General features: G+C 33.9%; 2 protein-coding genes across 2 annotated transcripts in view; one reads left to right on the forward strand and one right to left on the reverse strand.

The window, feature by feature from the left end:
* LOC107477273 (uncharacterized) overlaps positions 1-8,162 on the forward strand; it is a 10,533-nt gene extending 2,371 nt beyond the window's left edge. The window contains exons 6-11 of the mRNA XM_016097259.3: positions 4,280-4,364; positions 5,480-5,603; positions 6,777-6,878; positions 6,989-7,053; positions 7,683-7,877; positions 7,976-8,162. Coding sequence (XP_015952745.1) covers positions 4,280-4,364; positions 5,480-5,603; positions 6,777-6,878; positions 6,989-7,053; positions 7,683-7,877; positions 7,976-8,033 — 629 coding nt within the window. The 3' untranslated portion in view covers positions 8,034-8,162. The remainder of the gene's footprint in view (positions 1-4,279; positions 4,365-5,479; positions 5,604-6,776; positions 6,879-6,988; positions 7,054-7,682; positions 7,878-7,975) is intronic.
* A 103-nt stretch (positions 8,163-8,265) lies between these two features.
* Positions 8,266-15,304, reverse strand: LOC107477272 (uncharacterized). Its single transcript, XM_016097258.3, has 11 exons — positions 13,136-15,304; positions 12,713-12,952; positions 12,032-12,161; positions 11,537-11,689; positions 11,143-11,387; positions 10,769-10,838; positions 10,286-10,492; positions 9,820-10,055; positions 9,450-9,528; positions 9,251-9,373; positions 8,266-9,031 (listed from the first exon to the last, which is right to left on the reverse strand). Exons 1-11 carry the CDS (start codon positions 15,010-15,012, stop codon positions 8,864-8,866), a joined length of 3,528 nt encoding a protein of 1,175 aa, XP_015952744.1. The 5' UTR covers positions 15,013-15,304; the 3' UTR covers positions 8,266-8,863.
* Positions 15,305-16,657: the final 1,353 nt, after the last annotated feature.

Here is a 16,657-nt window from a genome sequence, read left to right on the forward strand (position 1 = left end):
CATTTATAGCAAAATCTTGTTTGTGATAATCTAACAAGATGTTTCTCTATTTAATTTATATGTGTAAATTGCACTAGAGAAGTTGGATTTCCGTAACCTAGAGTAATTTTTTAAAGGATTTTGTTAGTTAGAAAATAATTTTTGTGAATAGTATAAAAAATGAATTTTAGAATTGATTTAATAAAGTAAAAAATATTTTACTTTCAAATTATCTTTTAAATTCTAATATTAACATAATCATCTGCACAACTAGTGAATTGAATATTCAGTCATTATTAACTGTGCATGAGTAAATGGAATCAAAATGAATAACCATCCAACTAAGAATTAACATAATCATCTGCATACTTGTTAAATTGAATAGATAAGTATGATTTTGGTCCCATAACGTAGAGGCCGAAAATTTATTTCGTCTCCGGTCTTTTTTTCGCTACAAAATGGTTCTCAAAGTTTCAGTTTGTTTTAAAACTGTCATTCGGACCAAAATGCCCCTATCCCTTCTTCTTCAAAATCATACAAAGCACCAGCAGAAGAACAAGCAAAAGCACAGCAGAAACAAGCGAAGCTGAACCAAAACCCACCACCACTACCACCACCATGGATAATGGAATCATAAGAACTCAGAACCATAACCCACCACCACCACCCCCACCCACTGCCACTCCATCACCATCTGCATCACACCAACCAAAACTCAGAAAATCAACATCATCATCATTATCCTCATCAGAACCCAGAGCTCAGATCCAGAACTCAAACTCAGAAAAACAAACCTAGAACTCAAACTAAAAAAACAAGAACTCAACTCAAAAAATCATCATCATCATCAGAACCCAAAACTCAGAATCCAGAACTCAAACTCAGAAAAACAAACCTAGAACTCAAACTCAAAAAACAAGAACCAAAAATTCAGAAAATCATCATCATCATCGTCATCATCGTCAGAGTTCTAGAGGAGGCAAGGGCGACGGCGAGGTCACGGCAGCAACGACGACGAGGGCGAGGAGGAGCAGAAACGGCTCGACGACGAGGGCGAGGAGTGGCGGCGGCGAGGAACGATTTTAAAACAAACTGAAACTTTTGGAACCATTTTATAGCGGAAAAAAGGTCGGGGACGAAATAAATTTTCAACGTCTATGTTGGGGACCAAAATCATACTTATCCCTTAAATTGAACATCCAACATATCCATTGTTCACCACTACAAAGGAAACGGGAGATTGCGGCGGTTATTAGAGTGATTTACGGCAGTTTTAAGCCGCCGCGAAACGGGATTCCAGCGGTTTGTTAAGCGTCGCCTATTAGGGGGTGGTTATATAATTTTGCGGCGATTCTCAAGAACCGCTGGCACAACTGCCGCAAAACCCAAAAATAGCGTCGCAATGTTTAGTGGCGGTTTGAAACCGCCGCTGTTTAATGGCCATGGTTTTGTTCAAATGTAATCACCGCGCGGTTTGAAAACGCTGCTATTTAACGGCCAATGTTTTTTCAAATCTAACTGGCGGCGGTTTCACTATCTCCTAACCTGAATTTTCAAATTTCTAACGGCTAGTTCGCAACCGCCGCTATTTTTCGGTAAAATGGCCACAAAAATACTGTACTGTACACTGGAAATCCATGCTATTTTTTATTTTAATGTACATTTTTTTCGTTTTTTTAAATCCTTCTTAATATTTGTAAGTTAAATTATTTTATATCCCAAAAAATAAATTGCAAGGTAAACGACAATAGCAAAATCATTAATTTAATTAATATAATTATCTGAATATCAATAAAGTGTACTCCTTACTAAGAGTTGCATAATCAACAACATAAAAGTGTATATATGAAAGAAGAAAAGGTTCCACAATCCTAAGATCTACTTTCTATTCTGTCCCACCAACGCACTCATCTATGCGGCGACATCTGATGGCAGCTTCCTGCCTTACCCTTGAAGTAGACATATCAAAGCACTCTCCATTGCCTACATCCTGACCTTCCCAGCTGCTACTTCATCCTTCACTGCCTGTCTTTTTGTCTTCTCGACTGCTACTTCATCCTCCACTACCTTTCTTTTCAATTTCTCTGCTGCCAACTTTGCTTGTAGTTCAAGCAGCACCCTTTGGGTCTCCTCCCTTTCAAAACTATTGCTCGGCTCATGGGAAGTTATACCGAAGACTTGACTAGAAGTGGGACCCAACCCCATGCCACGCACCCTACCCGGGTGTTCCTTTCCGAGAGTTTGAGCAAGTAAATCATTCTGAGACAACAGTCTAAAGGATTCATCACGTTGCTCAATAGCCTCAATTCTTTCCTACACACATGGATAAGCAATTATAAGCATTTATTAGCTAGTCGCTAACTGCACAGACTTCCAATAAAATTAAAAAAACTAAAACATGGGAGAAACTACTTCCCGATTCTCAACACATTACTTACTCCAATAGCTGGAGCTGCATCATGGACATACGAGCCATTAGCTCTTTTGTGCGTTAAGAGATATAACTTTCCTCTAGTAACTATCCTCCCTTGTCGTTTCGACTGTACCAATAATGATGGCAAAGTGAATAAGTAGAGGAAGAGATAGTCCAAAAACATTTTCAAAAATAGATTACCTCTTCTTCTCCGAGCCTTGTCAAGCTTTTCGATCCGCCAGTGTGGGTGTAAAATTGCTTTGATCGATTCTCAGCATTTTTCTTACACTTATCATGTCATGCCATCAAATTAAGAGTTACTAGACACTAGTTTTGACTAACTCAATGTGACATAAATAGACTTTTTCTGCTATGAAACAAAACTATATTACATGTGTCTCTTTGCTATTGTGATAATCGAGAAACCATCTCCAATGGTCCGCAGTAATTCCATTTGGGCGGTTTTCAATATTTTCTTCAAGTGAAAATTCCGAGTCATAGCAGTGATGGTATAATCTGTTCTTCATTTCCTTCCAAGCCCTTCCTAGCATTTTGAATATTATACGCTTGATAATTCCTCTACTATCTTTTTTAAAATGGAACATTTCCTGCAATATTAATATTAAGTTGTCAGTAGTGTTCAAATTATGAGTCTGGAATGGTATGAAGAAAAAAACAACATTTTACCTTTACACATTCATTATAGACCTTGTCCTTGGTGCGAACCTTTCTCCAGTCCTTCTCGTAGATTGAGAATTTGGTGTAGTCAGATCCTAGCAGTCCCATAACACCGCTCTTTTAACATCCCAAAATTCAGTGGTCTTGCGTCCCTTGCGCTTCTGAGCATCCGATGCAGCAAACAGGTTATCAACATGTTGGTAAAAAAAATCTACCTTATCTGCCTCTGGGTCTAAGTCTTCGGCGTCCGACTCCGAGTTTTGAACATTATTCGTGCAAGCCTGTGGAGCAGGCAGTGGTTCGCTGCGGGGTGGACGAAAGGGCCATAAAAACGAAAATGCGAGGACACACTATTGTCACTAGGCGGCGGAATTGGACAGTCTGCTCTCTGCGAAGTTGAAGCCACATGAAATCCTACTTGAGGCTGGTGACATACTGTGTCTACACGAACTTTTTTCGTGAAACGATCTACTCGAGACATCTTTCCTAACTGCATTCGGATCAAAATGAAGTAATAACAATTAATATATAGATAATAATATTTATTAATATACAAAAAAGACACTGATATATCCCAGTTACTATTAATTAAACTTAGGTATTTATGACATATCGATACTAAACAATTTATAATATAAGACCAAAGACCGCAGTTAAAGATGATAATAGACAATTTAATAAGAATTATAAAATACACTAACAATTAAAGATATTAATAAGTAATGATAGTTATGGTAAATCAATATCATGTGATACTAAACTTACTTGCACATTATTTAATATTTTTATTATCTTCCTATATTTTTTATTTTTTTTTAAAGAAGTAATATAATTAACTAGCGAATATGCCATTTTAGTATTCGGTTAAATTTAATTCATTTACTTTTAATAAATAAAATTAATTTTGACTAAATATTAAATCATTATTTTATTATTTATTCAAAATTTATCTTTTATTCCACAAATAAAATTGAAGTTCATCAAATACTACCATTTTTTCACGTATTAATTATATTTATATTATACAAATTCTTTTTATAATATATTTCAATATAACACTTTCCCCCCTTCATTTTCTCTTGATCGAAATAAGTTATGCATACACACAAGTATATAAGATATATAATTTTCTCTTTATTTTCTTTGTTTTTTTTTTTTATTTATTCATCCAATCAATGTGTAAATAACAAAGCTGGAATGTTCAACTAGGAGAAAAGGTCAAACTGGAGCCATACAGTGGAAAGCTCAACGTTGATTTTGAAAAAGGAATTGGCAAAAGAGACGTTTATCTAATGTAAGTTTTTCCATATATATCGAAAGCATTTTATCTTAATAAATATAAAATTATCGAATTTTTTTATAACAAAAAAAATATTAACGAAAAACTGTTAAAACTTATTACTTTTACTTTTATTTAATACATCTTATAATAAATAAATATTAAACAAAATAAATTTAAAATATTTTTTTCTAACATTACTGTAATAACTAATAAGTCGTTATTTACTCATAAGAACTTAAAAGAATAAAAAAAAATCTAATTTTGCATTCTTTTTCTTTTTCTTTTTTAGTCTCCATTTTTCTTTTCTCTTCTTCTTTTTTTTCAACATGTTTTTAAGTTATTTCTTCTCTTTTTCATGTGTTATTTATACAAAAATTCTATTTTTTTAAATAATTGAAACTTTTTTGTTAGTTTTATAAAATTTGTGTTGTTAATATTTATAAAAGTAGTAACTTTTTAAAGATTTTATTAAAATTTTATTAAAAAAACACTTGTCACTCAATATTTATCAAATCTATTTATATATTTTAAGAGAAATATTTTATAATATAGTATCAAAATCTTTAATAATAGAAAAAAAAATTAGAATTTGATTTTGACTATCCTGTCTTTCAAGATAGAAGTAGGGATTATTTGTTTGTGCAGTTAAGAGAAGTACTTATTTAAAAAATGACAAATATTGTGTATTATATATTTAAAGAGAACATTTTATTAGAAAAAAATTATTTGGGTATGATAAATATTTAAGTATTCGTCCTTGGCAAAAAACTGTTTGTAAAACAAAATAAACTAAATTATATAATTATGTCCTTTTTCATATCGTTAGCAAAGTTGAAATGCAACTTGTGTGAAGATCATATCCTGCTCTATACAAAGCCTCCGACTAATTGATTTAATTGAGAAAATGATACATTTTTATCAAAATACACAAAACACATCATCATTCACCATATCATATATTAAGAAAAATAAAAAAATGTGAAAAAAAAAAGAGAAACATGTGGATGATAGACTTGGTTTACTTAACAAAGTTAAATCTTTCTCCAAATACAATTTTCCATTTAATTATCCTTAAATATTTGCTTTTACTCTTGGAATTAAGATTCCACTTCAATCATGGTATTCAGGAATTTACCAGAGGTTAGATGTGCTTATGAGAATCTAGGAGTGCCAACTGTTAGTGCTCGATTTGGATCAGCACCATTTTTCTGGAATTGGGGAATGGAAAATTTGACCAAAGTTCTTCCTTTGGTATGCTCCTGAATCATAAGCTTTAATTTGTTGCTAACAGTTTTCCTTTAAAATATCTTGAAATATGTATAATAATAATGGTGCCAATAGTGAACACAAACTACACTAATTAAGTAAAACATTATGCTTTGCTTGTGTTAATTATTTTAGCACGATATGTAGAGTACCTTTTAGAATGTAAATATTTATAGAATAGAGGAAGTATAGGCGAGGGCAGAGCTAGATGAAAGATTAGAGGGATCCAAAAATATTTATATAATAAAATCAGACTAAAATAAAATTTTAAGGGGGTTAAACTAAAATTTACATATAATTTATATGTAAAAAATTAAAATTAGGGGGATCATTGTCCCTCTTTGTTACAATGTAGCTTCATTCTTGAGTATAAAGAGTCAATGGAATATTTGTACAATGTGTACAATGAAAAAATTAAGTGAATTAAATAATATTATAGAATTAAATATTGCATATTAAATAAGTTTAGATATTATATTAGAATTGAAATTAAGTGATTGTAATTTAATTTTAAAGTTGAGCTCAAAAAAAGAGAAATATTGCATATTTACGTAGCATTTGTTTTTCGATACTAAAACTGGATGATTGAGACTTAGTATTATGTTTGGTAGTTAAATATTAGAACTAAAATTTTAATTCCAAGACACAAAATTTTAATATTTTAATACCTCTAAAAAATGAAAATACCAAGAACTTAAATAATTAAATTTCTGATATTGGAAATTAAAATTTAAATAATATTAATTTTTTAAATATTTTTATTTAACTTTTTAAATTTTAAATTTATTTCTCAATTTTTATATTTATTTTAAGCCAAACATAATACTTAGATATAAATATAACCAATTCCAATACATTTTGCACCAAACACAATATCAAAACTTAATTTAATTTCACTAGTCTTTTAGTCTCTCAATTTCAGTCTCTCAGTCTCATTCTCTCCTTCAAATACAGTTTTGCAAACTACTTAAAAATCTTATTTAAAAAAGGCGCGAGACTTATAATAATTATTATTTTAAAAACCATAACTCTAATTAAGTATCAACTAGTAATACTGAAACTAACTCCGCTGTTTTCTTTCTTCTCTGCCTACTACTAATATAATTGAGGAGTATATGTTATTCTCTTTCCTTCACACAATTGAGTAAAACGATGCAGGAATTTCTGAGAGACAGGAGTAAAGTGGGAAGGTTGGTTGAATTATTTGGTCCTTTAATTGAAGCAGTTGATGGGATTGTCGGGGAACATATATCAATGAGGGTGAGGCAAATAAGTAGAAGTGTTGTGAAACTAATGCTCCTTTAATCGTTCTTTTAATTTTCTTTTCTTTTCAAAAATGGCAGAACTGTTGTTATAGATGTTCTTAACAGGTTGATTTGGAGTGTGCAAGTGACCGCAGCAGGGTTGCCATCTTCAGTCACAGGAAACTTTCCACGTAATTTACATTGACAACAATAAAATTGCAACTTTATTTGCATTTGGTACGTAGGGAGCCAATGGAATATTTGTACAATGTGTAAGATGTCCGTTAACACCCAAATGGTTATTCTGGAGAGCAATGCTAGGGGCCAGCAATTTTTGTGATTGTTAGCCATCAACTAGCCATCAATGATGATTTGATGGTATGAGATTGGTGTGAGATTTCATCCAATGACTCACCTTTCTCTGCTGGTTATATGCTGGCCCCCTAGACTTTTCCTATTCTGGATATTATTGGTGATGTTCATTTTATAACTCATATAACCCATTATATACATTGTACAAATATTCTATTGGCTCCCTAGCAGGACTCTAAATTTAAATTAGCTTTTGACACATTCTTAATTTATGTATATAATTTCTTTGGATGCTATGTAAGTACTAAGTAGTGTTACGGTATATTTAGTGTTTTGAAGTACTATATATGGTACACCATAAAAATTTTTAAACTCGGATTGAATATATGGTATGTTATTAGTTATGACAAGGCTTATTATAATAATGACCCTTTTATGAATGATATTATCATAATGAAAGTGATAATATTTATTCACTCACAATTAATGCTAGTGTACGTTCTTCCAGAGCTGCAGGAATTGCAACAGCTGCATTTGCACTTGCGATTCTAGAAGGAAGCACAGAGCCTGGTGTTTGGTTTCCTGATGAGGTATGCATTATTGCATTTACAGTGTTTTCTTTTTTTTTTGGGGTTGCAATTGAGGCCAGAGAAGTTCTTCTCAAGCGTGCTAGCCAGGGTACATTTAACTTCGTAATGAACAGGTGGAACTTTTAAAAGTTATTTATTGTTAACTTTCTTTGTGAAATTTTTATTTATGCCATTTTATTTGCTTTTTTTCTCTTCATTTCTGAGTACTCAGATCACCATGGACGATTGAAACAAATCCAAAGGAGCACGGATTAGGAATATACGTATGAGCTGGGATCCAAACGTGAAATTCAGTAAAATTATTTGTTTGTACTGATAGGGGTACAATGTAATGAATGTATAGTCCATGAGAGATGATTAATGGAAATGAAGCTATAACTTTCTTATGTTATACGGAACTAAGATGTTGATTTGACCATGTTTATGTTAAAATAAATAAATTAATTAAATAAAAAGAATTACATGTTCCTGAAACAATTATGGATGTCCTAAAAAAACCAATGGTTTAAAATATTACTTTGTTAGCAAAATTGCAACTGGTGGTTTCATAAGTCGTAATTACAACCTTAGAAGTGGTATTACAATCTGATTTCATCTGTACATCTCAGTATAGACTTTCTGACAAGTGTGTCTATAAAATTTACATCTGCAAAACCAACAAAAAAATCAGACCTCAATCATAAAAGCAAAATTTCAATCTTGGCCAAGCTTAATTACCGAAACCTACCTCTAAGTAATGGTCAGCCATAAAAAAAAATAAAAATATAAACAAATGCTCTTAGAATGAAATCGCATCTTCTTCTCTTGTCAGAGAAAAGTTCTCCCAAAGCAACCGGAAACATTGGCCAGCAAAACTTTTCCGATCTCGTGTTTAATTCGCCAATTTAGGTGCCTGTTGGACCTCTCTTGAAACTCCAGACTCAAGCAGCATAGCAACTGAATGAATGCATCACTGAGTTTCTCAAAATGCACATGCAAGTGCAGCAGATAAAAAATATCACCTTACTTGGCCCAACATCAGTGAAGTCAAACTGTAATCCTGATCCTAGCCAGATTAAATTTCACGGTTTTTTCTTATTTCCTACTTTGTTGGCCAGGTTCAAAACTGAGGAACAGAATTACCGTATGATCTCCGACCCTCTCTCCATGATCTCCTGCCACTTTGTTCAAATGGGTAATACTGGGCATCCGCACTAGGTCTAGGCATAGGTCCATGGCGTTTCTTTTGGGCATTTCTCATTTCTTCTTCCGCATCATATCGTGCCCGCTGCAAGAATGCAATGATAAAATGAATATGCAACGCATTATGCTCCAAGGCCCTTGCAACTTGGTTCATGTCCATCCAACATCTCATTCTAATAATATTTAGAATCTAAGCAATGTAGTATAAGTCCAAAGAAATATATTCCAATTTGCATCACTGATCCTTCAATATAAACAATGTTTATAAGACTTTTAAAATTTGTTATTTGAATATACACAATACCTTGGCAGAGTCTGATAGGACAGCATACGCCTCGCCAATTATTTTGAAAAGCCTATCTGCATCTCTATGTACTTCTTCAGCAATATCCTTCCATATCCCATCATCTCTCAAAGATTGACCAGCCTACAGAATAAAACAAAAATGGTAAAACACGAATATTAATATATAAGCATTAACCCAAGTGGCCAATCAAAATTACTTTGTCTGGATGATGTCTAAGTGCTGCTTTCCGATAGGCCTTCTTGATTTCAGATGATGAAGCAGATGGCTCAACTCCCCTGCCAACATCAAACAGCAGACACACCATCAGTGACAGATATGACTGGCACACTGATTTATTCCCCCAGATACAATTAACCTTTCTAGGCTATCGACATTGCATATTTTCAAGATAAATGTGAAGATGTCGACAATTTGCATGCTTATAGCCTTTCCATTGAAATTTATCAGAAAGGTAGAGGGGCGGTGCCATTGAAGAAAATGATCTTGATAACTTGTAACATGGGATTGCATTGGTACAGATGAAAAGTTATTATAAACAGGCCAGTGATAGTAAGAAAATAACTTACAAAATGAGGTACATATCAAGAGGGATCTCCTTTCTGGCTTCCTCCTCTATTTCATAAAGCCGAATACGATTTTGTTTCAAGTCATTAGTATAACTAGTTGACCGATCAGATAACCCAGGTTGATTGGTACTATCCTCCACTTCCTTACTAAGGAGGGAGACAAGTCTCCTAAGATCACTTGCTGCTTGATCATAATCCCTAATAATTTCATATAGTGTTGCACGCCTAGAAAGTGCCTGCATGAGTAATGAAGACATATCTTTCATACATATATTTATTGAAATCCTAAATAAAATCATTCATTTAGTCCGAGTTCAAAAAGAATAAATTTTCGAAAATGAAAATACATATACAGAGTAGAGAGTTTGCAACAATACAAAGATAGCATCTAGGGGAACCTGCTATCAAGCATGGATAATATTAATATCTGGCAAAGTTTCAGTTCAAGGTTAAAGAAAAAAAAAACCTTCAAATAATTTCCATCGAGTGCTATAGCTAGACTGCAATCTGCAATAGCATCAGTTATTTGACCTAATGCTTTATATGCAGCAGCACGGTTACAGTAACAGACAGCTGCAAATGGACGAGACTCCACATTGCAAGATAAAGCAGATGTATAATGTTCAACAGCTTCTGTGTGCCTTCCAGCCTGAAATGCTTCATTCCCTGCGACCTGCATTTAAATAAATTCACATCAAAAAAATAAATGAATAAAATAATTCCATGTTGCAGAGAAAGGACAGGATGAATAAAACTGAAGCTGAAAAATTTTTAAATTAAAAAAATTTGTTCGGTCAAGTAAAACTACTATTTTACCTATTTAACTTGCATTAAATGGTAATGTTATATTGAAAAAGGGCAGAAAATTTCCCGGCACCATTTACTATAAAATAGAATGATAAAGCAAATAATCAACAACAATTTGGCATGAAAGACAATATAAGCTAACCTTGTGACGCAAAAGTTCTTGTATAGTTACAACTAGTGGTATGAGTGGTTCCAAAACCTTGCCTCCACTCCTTCAGGGACAATACCAAAGTTAATGATTAAAAACCACAAAATAAAAATAAAAACAAACAAACAAGAAAAGCTGCTATTACATATTCAAGGGAATCGATATTGCCACTCCTATTTCGATGATTCTACTCCTTTTTTCTACAAACTCATGCATACATACAATGTAAAAACATCATGTGTGGAGTGGCATTATCAAAAATGGAAATGGCATTATCATTTCCCTATATTCAATCCCTTTTTGCCTTTTCTGGGTTCTCTCTTGAAGGGTCCACGAAAGGTTAAATAGTCATAGGTTAGTAAAATTACTTGTTTATGGCAGATAACTTTTCCTCTTGTTTCTCCAGGAAAGAAAGACCTTCTTCAAGCTTTCCTAGGTAAAAGTAGGCTTTAACCACCATTGAGCACCGCCATAATCTGAAGTACAATCTTGTTGAGCTTTCTGCATCATCCATATATATGACTTGGGTACTGGCATCAAATGGATAAGAATTCTTCTCGGCAGAAACAAGGGTCTCGTCACACAGCTGAATCACCTCCTCATATCTACACAGCTGATATTTGAAGCAAAAGTCATCCAGATTAGCCAGATTAGCCACAGTTGGTATAAAACAGTATATTACTACATGTAGCTTTATGCCGACTTTTAACATTATCTTAGCTTTAACAAGTTTCCAGCATACTAAGAGCAAGAAGCACCAACCATTGAAAGAGCCTCTGCTTTCATTTCAAGCAATTTTTCGGAGTGTGAACTTATCATCAGTGCATCATTAATGTGCTCCAGTGCACCCTCTGCGTCGGAGGATGTTCTTCTTTGTAAAAGCTCAACAGAATGATTGATCAAATCTGACACTTTCTGCCATACATTAAAGATAGAAACACTAGTCAGTTAAGGAAGAAAGGGAGGTACCTTCAGACCCTGTCCAGTTCAAAATTTATAACTGAAAAACCTTGGCAGCACTAATGTCAAAAATTAATTTACCGACAGTGACAAAAATGAACTTCAGACTGTTGTGAAACTGTACCACTTGATGGGTAATATAATCTAAAGTGTCGAACAAGTTGGATTTAAGAGGTTTCAACATTAAACCATTGTATGTGGAACCTGTAGCTAATAAATAGCCTTTAACAAAAACGTAACGCTAATAATTGAAGCCTCCACAACATTAAATTCACAATAATTATAAAATAACCAAACCTGTGCCTTTTGTAAGCCTTCGGAGGCTTCCACAGCAATTTTTCTATCTACGCAAACATCAATTCCAGATTGCAAGCACTTTTTGAAGTATTGTGATGCATCTTCAACTTCCCCGAGGGCAAGGTAACAACTTAAACAAGAAAAATAATAAAAAGACTTAACGGATATAATCATCTGTCTCATATTTAAAACTATACATATTATTTAACATGTAAATTGTATTTAGGCAAATAATTGTAGGACCTAGGAAAGTATATACCTATTATTTAACATGTAATCTGTATTTAGATAAATAATTGTAGGACCTAGGAAGGTGCTCAAGATATTGTGGGGGCTATCAATATTTAAAACTATACACTTGCATATTTCCATATTATAAATAACACATAAGGCATAAGGCATCATGCTTCTTTGTCTATCTAGATCTGTTCTTTCCTTATAAGATGAATAAAAAATAAAATTAGTAGTGTCACAGCACTCGAGTAACCATCAATCTTACAGTGCCTGCACAACACCATTACCTTCAGCTATACCCAACAACCTTTATACAACTATTTTCCACCCTACAAAACCATAACTGTGATCAATTATGTCCTAAGCCTTCTGTTGTCCTACAAAACTAAAATATATACAACTTAAATCACTATGCACTATAACATCAGAAGCTGAAATGAAACTTACTTTGCAGCTCTAAGTTGCACCTTGAGGAAATTTGGATCTATTTTGGCAGCCGTCATACAATCTTCTAGTGCATCCCTCATCCTACCAAGAGACATATGCGTGGCAGCAAGGTTGCTATAACACAGCACCAAAGCCCTAAGACAGCCCCGAGGTGCTGCTTCTTTAGGAATACAACTAATTCCTTCTTTGTAAAAGTTCTCAGCCATACCCAGGTCTCCATTTTTATAGGCTTGGTTTCCTCTGGTATAAAGCAGAATGAGATAATAGTTATAAAGTAATTTGAAGTTATCTAATTTGTTACACAGACAAACAACCTAAAAAGGAAGAAATTGTAATGCAGTATCCAAAGATAAGTACATATCAAGTAACTGACTGCGCCTGCAAATATAATAAATAGCACAAACTGTCAAAATATATACTCACCTGAGCCGCCACTTTTCACAGGCTTCCTGAGAAGCAATGGCTGCAGCAGAAACAGAAGAAGTCTCCTTCAGCCCCTGTTCCTTATTCAACTCAGAATCCCTTGTTTTGGGTTGAGGCAAAGATACTTTGGCATTTGGACCAGGGCCTGATGTGAAAAGAGATGAAGTTGTAGAAAGGGGAGAAAATGCCACGGATGATGATGAATAAGGGACCTTTATGTTTGAAGTGTAGTTGTAAGTATCATGGCCGAAATTTAGCCAAGATTTCTTTTTGTAATGCCGTTTTGGGCTCAATGATTGAACTTCAGCTGATGGAGCAGCAGCAAATGTGAAACCAGATCCACTTATATTTCTTGGACTGGAAACGGGACTTTGATGCAACATTCTATTACTATCGGCTTCAGTTTCTGCTGATGTACAGGATTCAACACTTACGCTCAGTTCATGGATAGCAGACTTAAAGCTTTCAGTTTCAAACTCTGAAATAGAGTCATTCCGTTTGTGTTCAACACGATTAGTTTCATGCATAGGATGCTCAGAGTTTCCATCCTTTGTTTCCCTGCATGGAACCTCTCCCCCATAAATATTCAAGCACTCAGTAGCTGCAATTAGATCTTCATCTATAGGATCAACCGATGTTGTTTGTTCTGAATCATTAACCATAGAGTTGCTATCAATACTAAATGACTCGCTGTTGGATGCCACAGAATTTTCACTCAAGCATTGGTTTTCAACCAGTTTTTCCTGATATGGAGACACATCCATTGGTGAATAAGCATTTGGAGAACCCTGAGAGTTCTCTTGGGGAACATTGTCCTTCAGAACAAAACCTTGACCACTCCATGGCTGGGTTGGGGAGGCATACTGATTCAATTTCGCTCTACTTTTATTCACTTTCATGTTCCCACCTTTTCCCTTCTTTGCATTAGACTTTAATTTCTCATCAACACCTCCAAAAAGATTAGTCTTTGGCATCGTCACAGGCGCTTTAAACTCAACCGAAGACAACCCTGAAGCATCTTGTTTCCCCGTGAAGACAAACTCAAATTCATCTCTCTTGGTAGCTTCAAAGGCACCTCCAACAGGCTGAGGCTGAAAATTCAAGCCACCAAATATAGGAGATGGTGCTGATGAAGACACTCTAGTTTCTTCCACTGGTTTTTGAAAACGATTGTGAGAATGCGATTCATTAGAGTCCTTGCTCTCATTCACAAGTTTCAAATGCTCCATCTCCCTCAATAGAATCGCTTCTGTCCCTGTTCCTTTCCCAAATTTCATTCCATCAACTTGAGATTCTTCTTTCACATTCAGATTCTTCATCTGGTTAATAACCGCATTAGCCGAATTCTCAGCAACAGAATCACCACTCTTATGCGCCTCTCCAGTGTTCAATTTCTCCTTCAGCTCATTTTGCAGCTCCGACTCAACAAAACTTCTGTTCGGATCAATATTCAACTTGCTCATCTCTTTCAAAACAAAATTATCATCGACAAAAAGCGAAGAACAACCAACCTTCTCGAAGCCCTCAACTTTCTTCGCCGCATTCCCAATACTAAGACTCCTCAATTGATCACTGATCCCTTTATCCAAACCCGCGCCAAAATCGCCGCTCTTGTTGCTGTTACCTCCAAAGGAAAATGAGCCATATCTAGGGGAGGAAAACGGTGCCGGCGCCGCCGTAACCGGAGCCGTAGAGTCGCGAAATGGAGTGAAAGCAGGGGCATTGTTGTGCTTACGAAGCTTCACCAATCGCGGTCTCGAAAGGCCCGAAGCTGAAGAGGTCGTGAACGTGAACGCCGACGGAGGCGCGTTGGGAATCGATAAACCATCGCTGCTACTAGCGGCGGCGTTGTTCTTGTCGCTATTGAAAGCTTCCATCGCGTTTAACCGTTAAATTCGAAGAATCGGAAGGGGAGAAGAGATAATCGGCGCGAATACGAGAGGTGAGATCGTGGCACGGTGGAGGTGCGGCGGCGGAGAGGGCGGGATATAACGGCGGCGCCGGAGAAGACATGTTACGTTGGGATCGGAGGAGGAGTCATGAGAAATTGTTGATGGACGGTGGAGATTGATTCTGGGGTGTGTGTCTAATAATCGTTGCTTGTTTGGGTTTTCGCCAATGATTGAAAATTTTGAAAAAGAAAACACCAAATGCAAACCCACAAAGAAGAAGATGTGTCTCAAAAATGTCTTAATCTAATTACCAAAAATTATTTATCCAATTGTTATTTTTTTATTATTATTGTTTTTTGGATAAATAAAGGGTACAAGGGAAAGTATAAGACTTTGCCAAGAGAATATTTTATGATTTGTTCACACTTTTTAGATTTCGAATTCTCAAATCTTAAAAGTAAATCTTGTCAAAAACTTAGTATACTTTTAACTCTCTCTAGATCTATTTTGCTTTATTATCTATAACAATATATAAAGCTAATACAGAGAGTTGACCATGACTTTGGTGTCTAAATTTTTTGGACTATATTAACCCTACAATAAACTATTTAATAAAGCAAATTATAAGGACAAAATAGACATAAAATTTGTTTTAAAAAATCTAATAACTTCCCACTAAAATAAAAACAGTTTTGTTACTTCTATTAACTTCCCACTAAAATGAAAACAGTTTTGTTACTTCTATAAATATAACAACGCATCTTCCATTGCCTCCATCCACTGCAGTTTGGATTTTACTCTTCTATATTTTTCTTGCTCTTCTGTTCTTCTCCTTTCTTCAACACTCTCGTCTCCATCCTCTTCCATTGCGAATATCCATTGCAGTTGCAAATTTCATTGAGTTACTACTTTTACGCATAACATTCACTTATATCTCTTCTCTTTAGTTTACTTATCTAATTTATATTTTCAGTCATTTCTATGCTTTTTTTAATTTATTCCCAACTTTTGACGTATGAAAATAGTACTGTATCTCCTTTTATTTTTATCAATTTAATGTAAAAAAAAATAATTTTTTTTGTCTTATCAATTTGATGCAGAAAGAAAACAGTTTCTTTTTATTTGATATCTGTTTTTATTTTTTTATATGTCTTTGACTATTAATGATTGAATGAAAAGTTTCATAAATATTTTGTTAATTATTTTTAAATGCTTTGTAATAATTTTTTTTAATTTTCTAAAATATTGATTATGTAGAGTATTATGTTCGAAATTTGAATACATAAATATTTACTTTAAAACTAAATTAAATTATTAATTTTGTCTACCACAATATTATTTTTTATTAATTATTAGTTTGACAGATAACACAATAAATGTAGCAATATAAAAACTTTGTTAATTGATTTTTCAAATAATTTGGCGACCTAAAATAAGAATTTTGTTAATTGATTTTATTAATATCTTTTTTATTTTTAATCTATTTTACATTAGATAATATTATTTTTTATTAATTATTAGATTGACATATAACATTTAAATGTGGCAAGATAAGAACTATGGTATACATTTTTTATTGTTTCAACCTTTATGATTATTTTCTTCTCTTTATTTTTCTATTTCATGAGCC

Source organism: Arachis duranensis, chromosome 3, assembly GCF_000817695.3.
Source record: "Arachis duranensis cultivar V14167 chromosome 3, aradu.V14167.gnm2.J7QH, whole genome shotgun sequence".
Lineage (NCBI taxonomy): Eukaryota > Viridiplantae > Streptophyta > Magnoliopsida > Fabales > Fabaceae > Arachis > Arachis duranensis.

What these genes read in the sequence shown, in the direction of transcription:
- LOC107477272 (XM_016097258.3), bottom strand. Translation starts at nt 15,012, where the DNA reads ATGGAAGCTTTCAATAGCGACAAGAACAACGCCGCCGCTAGTAGCAGC. An exon ending in TTAGACATCATCCAGACAAA is followed by an intron (nt 9,374 to 9,449) that starts GTAATTTTGATT and finishes TTTATTCTGTAG; the next exon opens with GCTGGTCAATCTTTGAGAGA. An exon ending in TCCTATCAGACTCTGCCAAG is followed by an intron (nt 9,032 to 9,250) that starts GTATTGTGTATA and finishes GCATTCTTGCAG; the next exon opens with CGGGCACGATATGATGCGGA.